Raw genomic sequence first — 22,278 nt, 5'->3', positions numbered from 1 at the left:
GGTAGCTGCACGCTTTACCAAACACTAAGAATAATAATAATAATTCTTCATTAAACTATTTGCAATGTTTCACTAGCAATAAGCATGAACAAGCATTGGCATAGCCAATAGGTCCCGCCTTTTGGAACTTATAAGTGTTTAGCCGAATATATAACTTTTGTTCGCATGCCGTTAGTTCGCATGCCGTTACTACGCGGTCGTTACTACGACCGCGTTTTTACTTAGCATACCTTTACTTCGCAATTCGGAACTACGAATTGCAGTAAGGGGGTGCTGGATGTTGGAATAGTATAATTTACTATTCCAACTCCAGTCTATGCGGACACTAGGGAAGGTGTTGGATTTTAAATCCAACACCTTCCCCCCCTTACTGCAATTCGTAGTTCCGAATTGCGAAGTAAAGGTATGCTAAGTAACAACGCGGTCGTACTAACGACCGCGTAGTAACGGCATGCGTACTAACGCATGCTAAGTAAACGCCGCTTCCCGTTTAGCCATGCAACAGGTGATGTTGTTGCAGTAAGGATATTGTGCTGAATAACTAAATACTTATAGGGTCCCAAAAGCGAGACCTATTGGCTGCCGCTGTGCCAATGCTAGTTTGCTTTTCTCCTGCCATTTGTGTTTCTTTCTATATCCAGACCCGTATGTAGAAGAACTCGATGCATTTGAAATAATTTCAGACCTCGTTACCCAAAAACAGTTTTCCCCTGGCCAGCACTCATCACTGTCAAGGGAGATTCTAATTTAGTAGTTAAAAATAGCAAGATTTTTCTTTTAAAAATCCCTTAGTACAATCATGCAAGTCGGTTTGCAAACACCAGCTCGCTTTTTAGCGCATGGATTTTCCCACTTGCTTGTTGGCATGAGTGAGCCAGGGCAAGGGTCGGTCTCTAGGCTAGGGCGCACTATGGTGTTTGCCCGGATTCACACCCATTCCGACTCTCCACAGATGTGCCAGCAGCCCCTGGCCTCCAAGACCAAGATGGAGGACACCTTGTGAGCCTCCGTAACCCACAACAATCAACATAGTACCGCCAGAGGCACCCCTCTGTCCTCCCTCCCCCAAAATGTATAACCAAATAACACACAGACAGACTGTTGAGTTGGGTAAAATTTGCTGCAGGTTTGTTACATATTACAATATGTAATGGGTGGGTTATTTTACGGGCGATCCAAGGGCAGGCAACCAACTGGGCCGCCTGCCCGCCTGATGAGCCGGGCAGCGCGGGAGCAAACCCGGTCTTTGCTGCCATCCAGGTGATTCTTTTCTAGGATCACGTGCCGTTGGTAACTTCTACTCACGCCCCCCCTCTCGGGGCGGAGCTTTGCATAGCAATCCCCCGGTTGTTCAGGCCCACAACCGCCCGCAGGACTAGTGGGGTGCCGACACGGCTTCTGGGACCCTCCCCTGAGGCTCCTCGGTTTTGGCTCAGGCACCCCCTATGGTGCCGCGCAGAGGTACCCTTTGTACCGGCCTGCTTCCAGATCGCCCTGTAACTCCGCCTGCAACGAAAAAAGAAACATTACAACGCTCTGAAAACCCCCCCACCCGACCCCTACGCCGGGTAAGCGGTAGGGAGGGATGCGGCGTGGTGGGCGACAAAGAGGCCGCCAGGAGGGTGGGGGAAGGCTAATTAGCCTCCCCTTCCCCACAGGGGCCAGAAAGGGACGCGCTTGTGCGTCATATCCGGCCAGCACGAGGAGAGGGGGACACCGGTTGGCGTCCCCTCCCCCTCCCCTTGGGAGGGGGTGGGGAGGGGTGACCGGTGCCCCGGCGGCACTAGAGCGACGACCGCTGTAGTGGCCCCCTGCGGGGGCCGCGGTCGGCGGCATTTCAAGGACTGCTTCCTGCGCATGAAGGAGGGAAAAGGCGCGCTTTGTTCAGACGATGCTACAAAGCCAATCTGAAAGCATTAGCCGTCTACGGATGCCAAGCCAGGCAGATTCAGACAGATGGTAGGCCGGAAGAGCCTCAAACTGGAATCCGGGAGGAGGGCGCGTATCAAATATGCCTCTGTCCGACAGAGCCGAATTAAAGTTTTGAAGGCACGCATGGCTCTCTTTTGAGACCACACACGGCGAGAGATAATGGTGTCGAAAGTACATCACTGCATGCCTGCCTCCCAGTCACTAGTGACAGCTGAGCTCATTTCACTGCAAAACAGCACAAAGACAGGAGAGGGCCAGCTCCCTTTCCGTCATTAGCTTTTAATCAAACCTTTACACCTTGGCGTTCCTCATTTACAAGCTCACTGGCTGCCGTTGCGTAAATCGATACTTCCAAAGAATCTTGCGTAATTTGCAGGTTCGCCGCAAACAAAACGAACAGCGTCAGCGCACTCAGTGGCAGGGTCTGGCCCGTCTCTATGGAGGAAATGTTCTGCAGGGACCCGCTGAATTTTTCCTGAATGAAGCAGTAGGTGGCAACTGTTGGGGTGTCAGTTAGCAGGGGTTTTCTTGGTTGGAGGAGGGTGCAGTCTGTGTTTATGTGAAATTAATTTTGAAAGCAGCTATAGCGCCCATGGTATGAGCTTACAGCAAGCGCTGCAAGAAGAGAAGAACATTCATTCACCCGCCTATTTCCTAACCTCTCTCCATGTTTTTGTAGGCAAGATATAGATGGCAGAAAACAACCCTTGTGCTTCCCTGCAGGGCCACTACATAAAACTCAGCTGAGAGGAGTAAACATTTAAGGGGCATATTATCTACCGCCAACGATAATTATCGCTGGCCGTACATAGCGATAGAAATATTATCGCCGGCTATCGCTGAATATTATCGCCATGATAACGCTATATTTACAACGCATAGCGCTATGGCGCTAATATTTCAGCATTAGTGGTGTTTTCAATGGACCATCGCTGGTTTTCCAGTGATGTTCCATTGAAAACAGCAATAACATTGCTGATAGGACCCTGTGGTCCTATCAGCATAATCCATCTCCCATTAAATGTATGCCTTAAGGCTGAGGTAGCGCGATTTTTTTTATCGCTGCACCTCCTTGTTAATATCACAAAGCTGCCTTCACGATATTAACATGTGTTGTTTTCACATCCACGCCTTCTTTGCATCTCATTAGCGATGCAAGGCGAGGCTGTGAAAAAACGGGCTCTACATCAAGGAGGCATATCAGCAACGAGGCGATATAAAATTATCGCCGCTTTTGCATCCGTTTTCGGGCAAAAAGCGGCGATAATTTTATCGCCTAAATAGCAAGGCCACGCTATCGCGTGAAACCTTGCTTTAGCGTCGGGATTTCTAATGCCCAGCTTTGCATCTCTAATGAGATGCAAAGTGGGCGTTCCTGACCTGACATGACTGGAGAAACGTCGCTAAGCGACATTTCTCCTATCATCAAGCCCCACGCTATGAAGCATAGCGGCAAAAAAAGTAGAGATAACCCCTGTTATCGCTACTTTCCTTACGCCTGCTTCAGGACTGATTTAGCCATGATATCCTATGGAAGGTGGATATCATGGCTAAGTATGCACGGCCCTATCAGCAAGCTATCGCCAAACTTCGTGGGATTATCACTGGGTTTCCAGCGATAATCTCACGTTAGACAGTTAGCGTGAGGATTTTTATCGCTCTTGAGATAAGCGTTGCCAATAGCATGCTATCTCAGCGATAAAAATCCACGCTAGCCGGCGATAATTATCCTAGCGCTAAGTACGCTTAGTGATAATTATCGCCGGTTGTTGCTGATATGCCCCTTTGTTTGGCCATGCCTGATGGAGTGTGGGGGTTTGGGTGCAATAACTGCAAACATTTAGTATATTATCAAAAAAACAATCATTTAAAGAACAAACCGTTGGAAAACGGCGATATCCTTGATGATAGGGCCTGTGGCCTTAGCCACACAATCCACCTCCCATGTTAGGTATGCCTTAGTCAGGAATTTAACAGATGTTAAATTCCTGCCTTAAGGCATACTTAACACGATTTCAAATATCGCTACCCCTCCTTGATAATATCGCAAAGCTGCCTTCACGATATTATCCCATGTTGTTTTCACAGCCACGCCTCCTTTGCATCTCATTATCGATGCAAGGCGTGTGAAAAACGGGCGCTAAGTCAAGGAATCACACGCTACCGTGTCCTTGACGATAATGCAATAAAATTATCGCCACTTTATTGCCCGAAAACGGACGTTAAAGCGGCGATAATTTTATCGTGGCCCCTTGATATTACGCCCCCGTATGAGCTGTTCTAGGCAAAGGGATAGGGGTGGGGTAAGACGGGTACGTAGGGGCGTGGAAAATGTGCACAAAGAAATGTGAAAAGAAGCAGCATTCAGTTGCTAATAAACTCACTAATTATACAAAATCCGTGCGAATGTGGTGGCCATTTTGTATTTGGAAGCTACATCATTTTCCTGAACATGAATGTTTAAGTTGATTTTCAGGTTTTGCAAAGAAAATAGTAAACATACATGCCATGCATCCAACCCATATAAAATACATCTAAGGGTCGGCAAACTGGAGCTGCCTGCACAAATGACAGCCCTACGTACACAGTTAATGTTGCTTTAAAAATTAACATTACGGTTCATATATTGCTTTTAATGGAGGGATTCACGTTATCCTGTGTGTGAGAATAGTATTAGACAAAGCCCTTAGTTATACACGCCGCTGCTCTTAAATATTCCATAATTACGCTTCTTAGGGCACTTGTTATTCCATAATTACGCTTGTTACTGTATTTATAGTGCACACATCCATATCTCTACGATTGAGCTGCTAACGACGCACAGTGACTGCGTCAGTACAGATTGAGAATATAACCAGGTCTAGAGCAGTTTTCCAAACCTCTACAAGATAACGCAGCAGGCATATGTAAAGGAAGGGAGTTTGACATAACTCCCTATCCACCATGCATACGGTTCTTGTAAGGGGTTCGTGCAGCTGGACCAAGCGAATTTCGGCACTCTGAGAGGAACATACCAAGCAAAGTTGGTTGTCCTCAGAGGCGACTTATGATAAAATATGCATGATAGTCAGTCAATCTACTCATCGGAGACAGTGCAAGTTCCCTCTTACTGGAGGCGTCCAAACCTTTTATATGGGGCTTCTCTATACACACCTTTTTGAAAAACTTTTTTTTAAATGTATTTATAGGCTTCTTTACTAAGCACACAAGTAAAAGTTAATGAATCTAAGAATGAATCAAAAATTACCTGAATGCTGGGTTTCCATCCCCTGCTGTCCCTGACAATTAAAATCGTTTTCATTATGCAAATGCTGCACGTCTGCTCCAGGACCAGGTGACCGAGGCTTTCCAGGTGAAGAGTTCTCCTTATCTGCATCTTCATGATAGCAAAGTGCTGAAGGCACGCAAATATTAGTGTGATACTTTACAGATCCGCGACATGCCATACGTCTGACCGGGAAAAAGCTTTTAATTGGAGAACAACCATGAATGAAAGGACTTCCAGAATGTGCACTCGAACTGCAGCTGGACGCACAAAAAACCTCAGGGGAAGTAAAAGTCAGCTTTCTCAGCTCTGTGCGTTAAAACAAATTAAACAAGCGCTGCAAAAGTGAAAGCGTTTCCCTTGCAGGAGCGAGCAGCACCCGGAGCGATAATTGCTAACACTTGCGCCAAAGCTGGCTCCCGCAAGGGAATCGCCAAACGTGCATGCGTTGCCATTGAAAGCAATGCAACGCGTGCACGTTTTTAGGGCGAAAAGCCATTTGATTCTAAAAGGTCTTTTTCCTATGCAGCGCATGCAGCGCATGCACGCTGCATAGGCGAGACCTAAAAAGGATTCACTATTGAACCACATCTGATTGCACTGATCATCTCAACATTTCATTTGTTAGCAAATATTCTAAGTAAATGCATAACATTTTACATTTCCAATGGTCACTTTCTGGCCACATATTCTAAGTGGTGGCTTTACATTTTACATTCCAACAGTCACATTCCAGCCATGCATACTAAGTTGTAGCACAACATTCTTCATTCAACAAGGGGTGTTCGCTGAGCATACCCCCTCCCTGCTTTCTGATATGAACCTCAGATTCTGTGAGTTCAATACTGCCAGCTCTGGTCATAGTTCACTGTCACTACCCTCTCTGATCATACCTTGATGACCATTGCTAGATTTGAATCACATTGTGTGGAAGGGCCGGCTGTGATGAAAGATCACTGCATGGCCTTGGAACGTGTGCTGCCATACCCCTGCACCTTTCTGCCAATCATGCATGTTCACTGGAGGTGTGCTGTGGCATCATTTATTCTTGCATACCGGCGGATTTAGCTGTCTGTTGTCGAAGACCTATTGTCTACTATACAATATACATAAAGTTGGCTCTGGGTCAGCTTCTTGCTCATGATTAGATGACTTTCTTGTCTATCTTTGTTCCCTGGTTCTTATTCGATGGCTTTACTCCTGGTCTTGTGCTTGCCCCATCCCTGAATCATTTTCTCTTTACATTGTTTCTTTTAGGATAAATTGTTCCTACCCCTGATTTTTTTTATTGTCTTTTGGCGTTCAACGGGAGTGCATCGATCCTGTCACTCTCTTCCCCTATTCAGCTTTATTACATTATTATTTTAACTTCTTTTATTGAGGACCAAGCGGGTGCACACTGCTTCCTGACTGTTCACTGTGAACATTGCTTGTTAAGACCCTTTTACGTGCGACCCTCTAGCAGTGCGACATTTAAGCACATTCCAGCATCAGTAATTATAATTTGGTAACACCATTGGAAAAGCTCTTGTGCACATCACTTCAATGTAAATGTGACATAAATACTTGCAAACTCAGACAGGGCACAGGTGGCAGTACACTCGATACTATTAAGTAACGTTACAGTTAATGCATGCAAATCATTTTACACTATGCATAAACTACACATGTAAACATAAATGACATGTAAATATCTGCCAACTTAATATATAACAAGGCAGTTCATATCACCATGACCCTCTAGAATTCACTTCGCTTAGTAGCGGAGCACACCTGGTCTTGAATCTGATACCTCCTGGCTTCGGATTGGTCTAGGTTCTTATACCTCCTGACTGTGGTGTGTTCAAGGATTGTGTGGTGCAGGGTTGGGTACGCTCCAGGTTCTGATGCCTCCTGGGTTGGGTGTGGTCCAGAGTTGTGTATGTTCCTTGTTCCGATATCTCATGTGTTGGGTGTGGTCCAGGTTCTGATACCTCCTGGGTAAGCTATGTTCAGAATCTGATAACTCCTGGGTTGTGTGTGGTTCAGGTTCTGATGACTCCTGGGTTTAGTGTGGTCAAGGATTGAGAATAGCCCTTGTTCTGATACCTCCTGGGTTGTGTGTGGTTCAGGTTCTGATGACTCCTGGGTTTGGTGTGGTCAAGGATTGAGTACGCACTTGTTCTGATACCTCCTGGGTTGTGTGTGATTCAGGTTATGATGACTCCTGGGTTTGAAGTGGTCAAGGATTGAGTATGGCACTTGTTCTGATACCTCCTGGGTTGTGTGTGGTTCAGGTTCTGATGACTCCTGGGTTTGATGTGGTCAAGGATTGAGTATGGCACTTGTTCTGTTACCTCCTGGGTTGTGTGTGGTTCAGGTTCTGATGACTCCTGGGCTTGGTGTGGTCAACCATTGAGTATGGCCCTTGTTCTGATACCTCCTGGGTTGTGTGTGGTTCAGGTTCTGATGACTCCTGGGTTTGGTGTGGTCAAGGATTGAGTATGCACTTGTTCTGATACCTCCTGGGTTGTGTGTGGTTCAGGTTTTGATGACTCCTGGGTTTGATGTGGTCAAGGATTGAGTATGGCACTTGTTCTGATACCTCCTGTGTTGTGTGTGGTTCAGGTTCTGATGACTCCTGGGTTTGATGTGGTCAAGGATTGAGTATGGCACTTGTTCTGTTACCTCCTGGGTTGTGTGTGGTTCAGGTTCTGATGACTCCTGGGCTTGGTGTGGTCAACCATTGAGTATGGCCCTTGTTCTGATACCTCCTGGGTTGTGTGTGGTTCAGGTTCTGATGACTTCTGGGTTTGGTGTGGTCAAGGATTGAGTATGGCACTTGTTCTGATACCTCCTGGGTTGTGTGTGGTTCAGGTTCTGATGACTCTTGGGTTTGGTGTGGTCAAGGATTGAGCATGGCCCTTGTTCTGATACCTCCTGGGTTGTGTGTGGTTCAGGTTCTGATGACTCCTGGGTTTGGAATGGTCTGATTCTAGGTGTGGTTCATGTTTGGATACCCCTTGCATTTGGATGGTCTGGGTTCTGATACCTCATAGGTTGAGTGTGGTCTGTTCTGATCGCTCCAGGGTTGGGTATGGTCTGGATTTTAATACCTCCTGGCTTGCTTCTGATCCACGTTTGGGTATGGTCCTGCTTCTATAGCCTCCTGGTTTGGGTGTGGTCCAGATTTGATACCTCCTGGCTTGGTTGTGATCCAGGTTTGGGTGTGGTCCTGCCTCTGATGCCTCATGGTTTGGGTGTGGTCCAGGGTTCGGTATGATCCAGGTTCTGATGACTCCTGGGATGGAGCTAGTTCAGGATCATGAATAGGTCTCTTGCCACTGAAGGGTGTAACCTGTTATGGGGATAAAGCAAATTATGAAAACACTTGCTTCTCTCTCTACCTCACCAGGTCTGCAGCAGATTGGCCTTTTGGGGGAGACTTATTGGGTCCGTGAGACCATCTGCAGTTGCTTCCTGATCTGGATTTCGCACCCGAACGCTGGCTTGAGGGTAAGTCTGCACAAGCAACTAATGATGTGTAAAAATAAGAAGAAAAATGAACTTTTATGAATTGCCACTTTTATACACAACTGAATTAATGGATAAAAAGTGAGAATGGTCTGTAAATATTTAAGTAAATAGAAAGGCGAGTGAGTTATCACAACATTTTGTCACTCCTTTGTTTCTTTTTTTTAATTCTTTTGATTGAACAGTCATCAAGATATAAAAGACATTACAGAGGAAGCAAGTACAATACATTTAGCTATGACAATGATACATGACAGATAGGGTAGGAGCACAATGTGTACAAATTATGGGGTGGGAGGTTCGTCAGGGTCAAGTGTAACCGGGGGGGTGCAGACATATCCTCCGTAAGCGTTCCAGGGTTCCCACACCCTAGACCATTTTTTGGGGCAGCCACGAGCTGTGAAAACTGTCTTTTCTCTGTACATGCACCAGTCAAGATCGTCTTACCAGGCATTTACCACAGGTGCCTGCGCGCCCCCCACTTTTGCACTATGTTCCTTTTTGCCACCATATGTCCAAGCGTGGCCCATTGCGTATTACAAACATTAAGGTCGGTGGGCTCCCAGATATTCAAGAGACATCACCTTGCTTCAGGGTAGAGGACAATTGAGTGCACCACACTCATTACTTCATGGATCTTGCGCCAGTAAGTTTGGATATATTCACATTCCCATAGTATGTGGAAAAATGACCCCTCCCGTCCACACCCCCTCCAACAATCACCCGAGTCGGATCTACCCATCCGTACAAGAGTGGGCCCTGTGATGTAGGCTCTGTGCAGAATTTTAAGTTGTTCTAACCGAAGTCTCGCTGTAATGACCACTACTCTAGGTGAGGACACCACCTCCTGCCAGTCCTCATCATCTAATTCGAGGCCATCTCGCACCCACCTCTCACAAAGTGGTCCGAGTGGGTCTGTCATATTATTTATTAGTTTTTTGTAGGTTAATGATATGGCCTTGTCGGGCAAGTGTCCGTCCAGCAATCTATCTTCTAACGGTGAAGGTACCGGAGGGGAGGAGCCGGCCGGGAATTGGGATTTTAGTGCATGACAAATTTGCGTATATCTGAAACGCTCTGAGTCAGCCAGCTCATACTGCTGCTGCAGAGAGGTAAAGAACTTCACTTCGCCCTTGTCCCACATATCTTTAATCAATGAGATTCCGATAAGATCCCACTTGTCAAAGCCCTTTGATTGCTATAGGCTGCCTAATTGCTCAGAGTCCCATAAGGGGGTTGCCATTGTCTCCGCTCCCAGACAGATTTTTGTTCACCGAGTGATTAGTTGGACCTGTAAGGGGGTACCGTTTAGGCTTGGAATATAGTGCCCGATTAAAATTCCCACCCGGTAGAGTCCATCCGTCCATGGCATAGCCAGGGTCATCAAATTGACCAAAGGTGCCCTGATTAATGGCTACGAGGTGTGCCGCCCAGTAATACTTCTTAATATCTGGGAGGCTAATCCCCCAGTCATACCAATTAAGTGTGAGTTTAGTCAAAGCGATACAAGGCTTCCCGTCCCAAAATAGATCTCTCTGCAGGCTCTTGACCTCCAGAAAATACCCCACTGGGACTGGAGTCATAGCGTTCTGTAAGACGTAAAGGAAGCGGTGCAGTGACATAATTTTGAAAAGGGACGCTTTGCCTAACAGTGACAATGAGAGGGTTTTCCAGGTGGATATGTCGCGCTTAAGCCTTTCCAGATGCGGGAGAAGGTTTTGGGTATAGCGAAGTTTAGAGTCTAATGTAATATAAATACCCAGATATTTAAAGCCCAAAGTATTAACTGGAATCGGGCAATTGCGCGGTGTAGGAGGAGGGTCACCCACTAGGACATAAATTAGTGATTTTTGCCAGTTAATTGAGAATCCGGAATATCTGCCAAATATTGCTATGATATCAAAGACACACACTAGTGATTTCTTCGGAGAGGCAAGGTATAAAAGGATGTCATCGGCATAAAGGGAGATACGGTCCTCCCACCCAGGGGACGAGCGCAGACCTCTAATCATTGGGTCTTGACGAATCCATGCCACCAGTGGCTCAATGGCAAGGGCAAAGAGGAGGTGAGAAAGTGAGCACCCTTGCCGAGTACCCCAGCGTAGTATGAATGGGGCTGATTTCTTGTTGTTGACCACGACCTGTGCTTGGGGTTCCGAATACAAGACCCGCACCCAACGAATAAATTCAGGGCCAAAACCTAATTTTGCGAGTACAGCAAACAGGTAAGACCACTCAATAGTGTCAAATGCCATGGTGGCATCTGGTGACATCACAAGGGCATCTTCGCGGATAGTGGCCACTCTGCCCAGAACACCATGTAGTCTGCGCAGGTTCAACGCGGTGTTGCGGTGCGGCATAAAACCTGACTGATCAGGATGGAATAATACCCCAATCACCTTAATCAGGCGGTTTTCCAGGAGTCTAGCCAGGATTTTAGTTTTAGCATTTAGCAGGGAGATTGGTCTGTATGAGGCGCAATCTATTTTGGGCCGACCCTCTTTATGGATAGTGACTAATGTGGCTATCCTCTGGTCTTGCGGTAGTATTCCCAACTCTTTACTTTCATCGAACATGGATTTTAGATACAGAGCTAATTTGTCTGGTTTAAGTTTGTAGAGCTCGATGGGCAGACCATTTGGGCCCAAGGCCTTTCCGGAGCGCAAAGCTCTAATGGCCTGTGCAATTTCATCCTTAGTTAAGGCACTGTCTAGGAAGTGGTGGTCATCTGTGTACAGGGTGGGAAGTCTGATGTCTCGCAGCAGGTCCTGCGCTTCTTCCTCTGTGTGGGATGAGCCAGAGGCATAGATCTCCTGGTAGTGGGTGGCAAATTGATTTGCAATGGCTTGAGGGCCGGTTATGGATTTTGCATCCACACCTGTGAGTTCGGGCACCAGTCGTTCTGCCAACTCCTTCCTGTCAAGCCAGGTGATCAGTTTCCCTGCCTTGTCACCCAATTCGTATATTCTTCCCAGTTTTCCCTTCGCAGAGCACTTGGCCCTGTCTATCACTAGTGCTTTATATTCATCTTGTTTGAGATGCAGTGTATGAAGTTTTGCCTGTGTGACCTCGTCCTCTAAGTCGGTTTCTAACCTGCCGAGTTCTACCTCCAGGTCAGAAATCTCTTTCTGTCTCTCTTTTTTGATGCCAAATATGAGTGATAGCGCTTGACCCTGGATCATAGGTTTGAAGGCTTCCCAAAGGGTCTGATAAGAGTCAACTGTTCCGTCATTTTCATGGAAGTATGAGTCGATGGCTGTTGACATGCCATGGGTTAATGGGGACGATGCATCCTGCCCGTGTCTGGCCATGTACCATCTGGACCCACACTGAAGAGCGGTCTGAAATATCTCTGGCTAGATGTTTAACGTCTCGGATACATGCCGCCTGTGAGGTAGAGGTCAGGACATATTCAATGCGGGAAAGGCTATGATGGGCTCCAGAGTGGAAGGTATACTGGATATTTCCAGGATGGTATGTTCTCCACCCATCATCAAGTCCCAGTGTATCTAGAAAATCAGGCAGCCACTTGTGGGAAGACCCAAGTATCCGCGGTGGGTATCTATCCAGTGTGCCCAAAACAACTAAATTAAAGTCTCCCCCAACCACCAATAGTCCTTCCGGAAGAGAGAGTAGAAGAGAGCCCAAATCTTTGAAGGTGGTGCTTTGTAGGCCTGGTGGTATGTAGACTGACAGTAATGTGAGCGTGTAACCCTCCCAGAAACCCGTGACCCCTATGTATCTGCCTCAGTCGTCAGACCAGGTTGTTTGAATGGCCAGTGGGAAGGAATTCTTTCACTAGAATGCCTACTCCTCTTGAGCTAGTAGTGAAACCTGCGTGAGCTAAGAGTTTGTAGCCCCATCTATGAAGTGCTTTGCAGGAAGTGCCCACCAGGTGTGTTTCTTGTAGCAGCACTACATCTGGGGCATGGCGTTTAATGTATTTGCAGGACAACACTTCGTTTGATTTTATCCCTAAGCCCACTGACATTCCAGCTAAGTATGTTGATACTTTTGTCCCGGTGCGCACCTATTGTGCCAAAGATAAAATATGCAGTCCTCTCTGTAAATAGCATGACTGACCATTGATGTACTTGCGACCAAAATCAACATATATACGATAACAACCCACCACCCCACACCAAGTCCTGTTCCCGGTACCACAACAGTAGGAAAAGGTGAAACAATAGAAAATAAATTCCCCAGAACATCCCATCCCTCCCTGCTACCCTGCTACGTAGGCTCAAAACTACCCACATCCCCAACTAGCAGAGCACCTGTCGCCCCAATAAACTGAAACTACTACAGGGGAGTGGAGTAGCTCCGCTGCAGGCCCACCAGAGCCCAACTACAGCCCCAATGAGGGAGGAGGCCCTGTTACATATCGCTAGTGGAACAGTGTTCCGCACACTCAGTGTCTGCAGCCCTCCACAATAATAAAGAAAAAAACCCAATTGTATACATTACAAAGCAAAGTGGAGAGTCCCAACTGCCGTTGGTAATCAAGGGGAGATCGGTCTCCATCTGTTGCGGATAGAGCCGGGCTCATTGATCGGGACCTCCAGGACCGCAGGCTCCTTTTATCCGAATCTGCTTTGCCATCGTGGGAGCCGGGCGAACTCTCACGAACATTTCGCCAGTTACCAGCATTCGCAGGCCTCAATGTATTCGCATCCCCTCCATCCAGCCAGGACTGCACATCCGATGGGGTCGTGAATAACCATGTTTTTCCCTTTGACATAATTTTAAGCTTTGCAGGAAAGAACATCATGTATTTGATGCCCCTTTCTCGGAGAACTCGTTTCACTCTGTCAAAGGAGCGACGTTCTTGGTGAACTTTGAGGGTAAAGTCCGGAAAGAACCTAATAGTTGCGCCCTCATACTTAAGGTCTCCATGAAGGCGGGCCGCCTGCAGTATTGTGTCCCGATCCCTGTAGTTAAGGATTTTGGCAATGATTGTCCTGGGGGCTGCCCCCGGTTTCGGTCGGGGATGGGAGCCCTATGTGATCGTTCCACAGTGAAGATTTTAGAGAGGCGTTTAGGTTTGAGGTGGTTTAATATAAGGTCCTCAAGGAAGAGGTCTACACTCGGTCCCTCCGCCCCCTCCGGGACCCCGACCACACGGATGTTACTGCGGGAGGCTCGCCCTTCTTGGTCCTCCATCTTGAGAGCTACCTGGCACTGTTGATGGACCAATTGTTGTACTCTTTCTTCCAGCGTTCGAGTTTTGGCCTGGAGTTCTGAGACCGTAAGTTCAGTCTGTGTAATACGTTCTGTTGTTTTGTTCATATTGGCTCTAAGGTGGTTCACAGTACTTGAATCACTAACATTATAGAGCTCAGTGAAGGTTCAAAGTCACCAGCCGCGTCACACGCAGCCCCATCCTCCTGCATGAGTTGCTTGGGAACTGCATATTTATCCAACTTGTTGGATTGTACAGGTGGACCTCCCTTAGGCTTTATTGCGGTATGTGGTCAAGCAGTCGCAAACAGGACCGAGCGCTTAACGGCTGATTGTACCCTGGAGCAACAACAGCACGGCACGTGGGGTGGATAAACAAGGATGCACCACTTATGGTGTGACGTGGGAATCGCAGCACCAGGGTTATGATAATAGAACAGCCTTTGAAGCAGCAGAGTTTACCAGTGTCCAGTCATCCCACCGTATCAGGGGAAGCAGATCAGCGGGAGATTCACAAACAGCGCGGTGGCGCCGGTGTTAGGAGATGCAGGGCGTGCATTGTAGCCAGCACGTTTTCGATGTGCCAGGTGTATACTGTTTTAGGATGAAGGCCCACCAGTCCACATTCAGAGCGTATGTCCAGTAGGCGCAGGGTGGCAGGCTATTGAGGGAGCCACAAGGATTCCGACCATAAACCAAGCGGCGTAGTGCAGGAGCGATACCTATTTATTTTATTTATTTACTCACTTGTATTGCGCGGCGAATCATCCCCAAGGGATCTCTTGGCGCATGGGAGAGGAGCACCAGGAGATGAAGGAAGTGCTTAAAATAGCCAGGTCTTAAGAAGCTTTTTAAAACAACAGAGATTAGTACAGGCACGGAGCTCGTCTGGCTAGGAGTTCCAATGGGTAGGAGCCAGATATGAGAAGGCCCGGCCTCCCATCCTAACCTTCCTGACTCTGCAAACACAGAGCAGATTTCGGCTGCTGGATCTCAGCAGTCGTGTGGGATGGTACCGTTCGAGCTTCCTTGTCAAGTAGGATGGGCCCAGCCCGTGGAGGGACTTATAAACTAGACATAACAGTTTGAAAATAGACCTCTTTTTTGTAGGGAGCCAGTGTAGTTGGCGCAGGAGGGGTTGAGAGGGGGTCCGAGCCGGCTTGTTAAGAACAAGACGGGCCGCCGTGTTTTGGACCACCTGTAGCTTGGCGGCCTATCACAGCCTGCAGAAGGATAGGGCATCCAGTGGTGGGACAAGCGTATCAGCTGTAGGGCGAAGCAATACCAAGGTCGAAACGACCCTGTGGACCACTGCAACCCGCGAGCCCCAATCAGGTGAAACCAGCGGAGATAAAGTGCACCTCAGAAGATGGCCCCCATTCCACGGTGCAAGGCAAAGGACCGCACTGCGGGCGGCAGTCAGGCAGATCCTCAAGTAGGGATTAGCAGCAGAGTACGCAGGGGGCGGTAGAGGCAGCTTCTTACCCCCGATACGAGGCAGCGGCGTCTTCAGGGACTCCGGTCCGTCCTCTCAAGTCGGGGCCAGGCGGGAGGCGGAGACGGAAAAAAGCAGCAGGGGCAGGGAACGTCCCACTCCCCACGAGGGCCGCCAGCCCCCGCCGCAGCCCCGCAGCCAAGAGTCGATGGAGGTTGGAGGCCGCGGACGGCGGCGGACCTGCCGAGGCCCCGCTGTCCAGCAGACAGAGCAGCCCAAGACGGGGCACAGGTTCGAGCGCCGCCCCTCTTCGTCAGGCCCGGGCCGGACTCTGCCGCAGCTCCGTCCCAGCGCACGATGCAGGAGAAGGGGTGGAAGGCGCGGACAGCCGTGTCCGGGAGACCCACCGTCCGATACAACGGAGGCTCAGCAGGCACAAGAGACACTTCAGCCTCCTTCTATACGGAGAATGGCAGGATATCAGAAGCTTTTGCCGCGGCTCTGGCGGAGCTCTTCACTTAGGCCGCCATCTTCCTCGGCGCCAAGCCACGCCCCCTGTCACTCCTTTGTTGACTGTTTTCCCTAGAGGGAAGTAGCCAAGATCATTGATCTCTGAACAATAGGTTGAATTCCCAGAATATGAGGAGTATTGGTGAATTAGTAACCTCCACACCAGAGCAGAAAGTCCTCATGATAGTCTGTAACCATATGAAGCCAGATGTGGAAAAAAGTCCTGACAAGAGGCTGAGATGACCAGTCACGTGGAAATGTTCCCCACACAAACCCCATTCACCTACAGGAAGGGTGATGCAAAGTGGGGGCACATGATACTAAACTGTGCCATCTGTGCCATCACATCTCTGTTACACAGGGTGAGTGACACCGCTGATACCACCTACCTTAGAGTGGTCTGAGGGAGACAATTGACATCACAGACATCTGGACAGTGTTTCTGTGACATTGCAGTCATTCACTTGAGGCCCACTCCCATCGCTAGAAGGAACCATGTTCTACATAAAGCCTAATGGAAGTAGATGTTGTGCCATAACTAGAGAATTAATCCCTGTTGTGCATGGTACCCTGGGTCAGTGTATTTCTTTGGACAACATACACACACTCTCCCCCTCTACCCAGCCCATGTGGAGGTGCTGCCCCACACCTTGGGTTTGGAGTACATTGAAATGAAGAATGGACCAGCTTTCTAGAGAGAATGCACACAACCTGCAGAGAAGACATTCATGAGCAACCAAAAAAGAAAATACATTACTGTTGGCAGGGGTTCAAGTTTGTACATTAACGTAAAGTACCTGTTGTAGGCTCATTATTTTCAGGATGTGGGTGGTGAATGTTCACTGTGTTCAGTGTGCCTTAAAGTGAGAGTGATTAGTGCAGGGTCACTGTTCAGGAAGGGACTAATGCTGGGTACGTAACTACCTAATTGTTTGTACCACCTTCTAGCTGAGGGTCTGGTGCATGGCTATTTTTCATCGAGGGACCTATATATGTGCAGATTGGTTTTGGATATTTGGTCACTGTACGTGTGTGCGCGCATGCAGACAGTGGTTTTGTTGGATATATCATAACACAGTAAATGCACACTTCACTTCTTTAGGGTATAAAGTTATTCAGTTAAGGAAAGGTGCATCTTCAGAATACCTGATGACTCTGAATGCAAAGGGTGCTTCTTTAGGTTATCTGATCACTCACTAAGTGCAGAAGGTGAAGTCTTGTGGTATCTGATCACTAGATGAGTGCAGAGTTTGCCACTTTAGAATATCTGATTATTTAGTGAGTGCAGAGAGTGCTTCTTTAGGATATCTGATCACTCAATAAATGCAGAAGGTGCAGTCTTGTGGTTCTGATCACTAGATGAGTGCAGAGTTTGCATCTTTAGAATATCTGATTGCTCAGTGACTGCAGAGGCTGCTTCTTTAGAGTATCTGATTACTCAGTGAGTGCCGAAGGTTTGCATCTTAAGAATATCTGATTACTCAGTGAGTGCCAAGGGTGCTTCTTTCGAATATATGATTACTCAGTGAGTGCCAAGGGTGCTTCTTGAGAATATCTGATTATTCAGTCAGTGGAGAGGTTGCTTCTCTTGAATATCTGATTACTCACTGAGTGCCGAGGGTGCTTCTTTAGAATATCTGATTACTTAGTGACTGCAGAGGGTGCTTCTTTAGAATATCTGATTACTCAGTGACTGCAGAGGGGCTTCTTTAGAATATCTGATTACTCAGTGAGTGCCGAGGGTACTTCTTTCAAATATCTGATTACTCAGTGAGCGCAGAGGTTGCTTCTTGAGAATATCTGATTACTCAGTGACTGCAGAGGGTGCTTATTTCGAATATCTGATTACTCAGTGAGTGCTGAGGGTACTTCTTTAGAATATCTGATTATTCAGTGAGTGGAGTGGATGCTTCTTTAGAATATCTGATTACTCAGTGACTTCAGACGGTGCCTCTTTAGAATATCTGATTACTCAGTAACTGCAGAGGGTGCTTCTTTAGAAAATCAGATTACTAAGTGAATGCAGAGGGTACTTCTTTCAAATATCTGATTACTTAGTGAGTTTCAAGGGTGCTTCTTTAGAATATCTAATTATTCAGTTTGTGGAGAGGATGCGTCTTTCGAATATCTGATTACTCAGTGAGTGCTGAGGGTACTTCTTTAGAATATATGATTATTCAGTGAGTGGAGAGGGTGCTTCTCTCAAATACCTGATTACTCAGTGAGTGCCGAGGGTGCTTCTTTAGAATATCTGATTACTCAGTGACTGCAGACAGTGCTTCTTTAGAATATCTGATTGCTCAGTGACTGCAGAGGGTGATAATTTAGAATATCCGATTACTCAGTGAGTGCCGAGAGTACTTCTTTCGAATATCTGATTACTCAGTGAGTTTCAAGGGTGCTTCTTTAGAATTTCTGATTATTCAGTGAGTGGAGAGGATGCTATTTAGAATATATGTTACTCAGAGAGTGCAGAGGGTATGTCTTTAAAATATATGATTAATTTAGTGAGTGCAGCGGGTGCTTCTTCACTGTATCTAATAACCCAGTAAGTGCAGAAGGTGCAGTTTGATGCTATATGATCACTAAACGAGTGCCTAGTGTGCTTGCCTAGAGTGCCTGATAATCTCATGTACATTGATGCTGATTCCTTAACACGGTTCTGTTTTAATTTTCAGTCTGGACCATCTCAATAATCATCCAACTTGAAGACAAAACAAGATGGAAGAGTGACGCAACCAGCAGTAAAAAGAAAAAATATGAAGCAGTGCAGTGTTTACATTACTATTACATTAATTATTTTTTGCCTCTGAAGAGGCAGTGTGAATGGACTGTGAGTGAGAAAAAGTGCCATCTTTGACTGTGGCAAACCCCAGGCCTGATCCACTCAGCGACTGACTCCTCGACATGGACCTTGTCCCTTAATCAGGAGGCCTCACTCCAAGTTCAAGAGTCCCAGAGCTCTTTGACAGGGGGCAAAACCAAACAGCCATTTCCAGGGTGTAGGTGGTATCTGCTGGTTTCCAGCACTAGCAGGCATTCACACCTCCCTAGACATGCCTGCCAAGAGAACATGGCCATTCAGAGATGGAAATGTGTGCAGACAGACCTTTGAATGTGAACAGTCAATCCAAGGAGTGTAGCCATCACTCCTATGAATGTTGCCAGCCAGCCAAGTCCTGAGGCTGTGAACAGTCACTCCTCAGAATGTAGGCACCCACTTGTGACAGTGTGAACATTCACTCCTGGGAGTATAGTCAGACACATGTGGGAGAGTAGTTAGACACACCTGGGAGTGTAGTCAGACAGACCAGTGAGTGTAGTCAGCAGCTCCTTGAAGTGTATTCAGCCGCTCCTGGGAGTGTAGTCAGCCACTCCTGTGATTGTAGTGAGACACACCTGGGAGTGTAGTCAGGCACTCCTGTGGTTGTGGACAGTCAATACTGTGAATCCAGCCAGCCTGGGAATGTAGGCTACCTGAACTGTGTCCTTCTGTGGCCTACTGCCACGGATGGCACAGAGACACAGGATCATCTCTCAAGCTCTACTACAAATGCTAGTAGGACGGGCCCCATCTTGCCAATTGCCCAAACAGCATATATTATATTTATACTGTATTATATTAAGGAAATAATATTTATTTATGGAACAAAGGTACTCTTTTTTGATAATTTATTGTTATTCTTTACTGTAAGTACAGTTGCTTCCAAGCCGCATGCACAGCCTGAAGTGGAATGGAAAGCCACAGTGTACCAGTGGGTGGAGACTGCTTCCCTTCTAGACTGCTGTCCGAGATGGAGCAGAAGGTGCATGTTTCCGGTTATAAAGACAGAGCACCTTCTTGGACTCCTGTTCAAGCAAGGGAAGGAAGTTGAAGACCACGTCCCTCCTAGACTAAGATCCAGGTTGGAAGGGAAGGAACAACACAATGCATCTCCTTTCAGAGAACCTGGACCGCCCAAGGCTAAGGTTGAGATCTGGAGTGCAGCGCTTGTAGAGACCCTCATAGTGACCCACTCTCTTGGACTGAAAGCCAGACCTGAGCAAGACAAATTATCTCCATTGTAGTGCTTGTAGAGAACCTCATATTGAGCCCACTCCTCTTGGACTGAGACCCAGACCTGAGGGGAGGAAGCATCCTCAGCTTGCTCCGCTAGTGCCTGTCGAGACCCTCATAGTGATCCCACCGCTCTTGGGCTGAGAGCCAGACCTGAGAGAATGAAGCATATACGGCTAGTCCCTTCGTAAACTGAAGACTAAGTATGGAGAAGATATGATGGCCACTGAACCTCAACCCTTCCTTAGCTGTAGACTACGTAAGGAGAGGACATGATGGCCACAGTCAAGTGAATCTTCCTAAACTGAAGGCTTCATATGGAGGATACATGATGGCCACAGTGCATCTGGCCTTTCATAGCGGCAGACTAGGTGTGAAGATGACATAATGGGCACAGCGCCTCAATCCTCTCTAAGCTGCAGACTAAGCACTGCATGAGTGGACGGCCACTGTGCGGTTGCTTTATGAAACACAACCACGGCTAGACTGCGTGACAGCTATAGCATGGGATTACTTGCCCCAGTGCAGCAATGGTAGGCTCCAAATCCACTCCCAGATCCCAGCATACATGGAAAAGGGAGAATATTTTAGCCAGGCTGTGCTAGAGCCCACTCCAAGCTATGAGAAAACAAAGAAAAGATAAAAAGGGCCAAGGCAAAGCAGTATTTTACAATTCTGCTCTTCCACTCTGCTTGGTTGCAGGAGCTTCAAAATGCATTGGTACATATGAGGGCAGGGAGGTGATAATTGTACTGATAAACTGTTCTTAAATTATTGTGCAAACAAATTGATGAATAAAACACTTTCAAAAATACAGTTTATTTTTGCTTGAAGAACTCAGAAAGCAGAAACAATGACTGTGTGTTGGGAGTTGAAAACACTGTCTCTGTGCCTTTGAGATGCTTAAATCATGTCTGCATCTGTGTGTGTGAGGAGAAACAAAGCAAGTGGTAGTAGCATTCAACAGGGACTAAGGTTGGAAGGTGGCTATGGTTTCTCTATGGATGCACTAAATTATATATGTGGAAAATTGGTACAAACTGGCTGCACAAGAAGGAATTATTAGTAGGACTCGAAGCAGAGCAAGGCGTGGGGTGAATAAATATTGGTAGGGAGACACACAGAGACAGTACTGCATGTTCTCCAGCACTGAATCTTTCATACATTCACACACTCAAAGCAGAGCCAGGCGTGGAGTGAATAAATATCAGTACAGACCGTAGGGAGGCACACATAGACAGTACTGCAGGTTCTCCAGCACTGGATCTTTCATAGATTCACACACTCAAAGCAGAGCCAGGCGTGGGGTGAATAAATATCAGTAGGGACCCTAGGGAAACGCACATAGACAGTAATGCATGTTCTCCAGCACTGGATCTTTCATAGATTCACACACTCAAAGCAGAGCCAGGCGTGGGGTGAATAAATATTGGTAGGGACCCTAGGGAGATGCACAGAGACAGTACTGCATGTTCTCCAGCACCGGATCTTTCATAGATTCACACACTCAAAGCAGAGCCAGGCGTGAGGTGAATAAATATTGGTAGGGACCCTACATGTACTGCATGTTCTCCAGCACTGGATCTTTCATAGATTCACACACTCAAAAAGCCAGGCGTGGGATGAATAAATATTGGTAGGGATCCTAGGGAGACACACATAGACAGTACTGCATGTTCTCCAGCACTGTATATTTCATGGATTCACACACTCAAAGCAGAGCCAGGCGTGGGGTGAATGAATATCAGTACGGACCCTAGGGAGACACACATAGACAGTAAAACATATTATCCAGCACTGGATCTTTCATAGATTCACACACTCAAAGCAGAGCCAGGGGTGGGGTGAATAAATATTGGTCGGGACCCTTGGGAGATGCACATAGACAGTCCTGCATGTTCTCCACCACTGCATCTTTCATAGATTCACACACTCACATTATTCCCCGTCGCCAGACTGGGAATCCTCCGTAAAAGATGTAACATATCAGTGTAGGCGCTTGTTGAGGCCCTTGTGAACCACATATGCGTATTAAGGATTACTTGAATCTCATACTCCTAAGTCCATAGCTGCATTAGTGAGTGTGGAAGGAGTGAAGGCCCTGCTGCTGGACTCCTGCAACATAGAACGAAGGGCAGTGCTCTACCTTACTTGTGTCATAGCGGGCCTAGACTGTGTGGGCTCAGGTGCCAGTGAACTTGGTATGCCTGTTAAAGCCATGTGTTCCCTCACCATGGATAGAGTAAATAACAAAAAACACTAATTAGTATTCCCTGCCTTTGCAGAGATTTGCCTCACAAAAGACACCCTCCTAATACAGGGGAAAATAATATTTTTTTCTTTTGTTAGACCTTCACCCACTCTATTAGTGTTATACTTCATCAT

The 22,278-nt window shown here is 47.1% G+C and overlaps 1 protein-coding gene across 1 annotated transcript in view; it reads left to right on the top strand.

Moving 5' to 3' along the window:
* Positions 1 to 20,707, top strand: part of LOC146835403 (uncharacterized) — a 213,841-nt gene extending 193,134 nt beyond the window's left edge. Inside the window, exons 11-12 of the mRNA XM_085602976.1 lie at positions 8,592 to 8,692; positions 18,515 to 20,707. Of these exons, the coding sequence (XP_085459102.1) occupies positions 8,592 to 8,660 (69 nt within the window). The 3' untranslated portion in view covers positions 8,661 to 8,692; positions 18,515 to 20,707. The remainder of the gene's footprint in view (positions 1 to 8,591; positions 8,693 to 18,514) is intronic.
* The last annotated feature ends 1,571 nt before the right edge of the window (positions 20,708 to 22,278 follow it).

Source organism: Triturus cristatus, chromosome 4_2 (assembly GCF_964204655.1).
Source record: "Triturus cristatus chromosome 4_2, aTriCri1.1, whole genome shotgun sequence".
In the NCBI taxonomy this organism is placed as follows: domain Eukaryota; kingdom Metazoa; phylum Chordata; class Amphibia; order Caudata; family Salamandridae; genus Triturus; species Triturus cristatus.
This window is presented reverse-complemented; position numbering and strand designations above follow the sequence as displayed.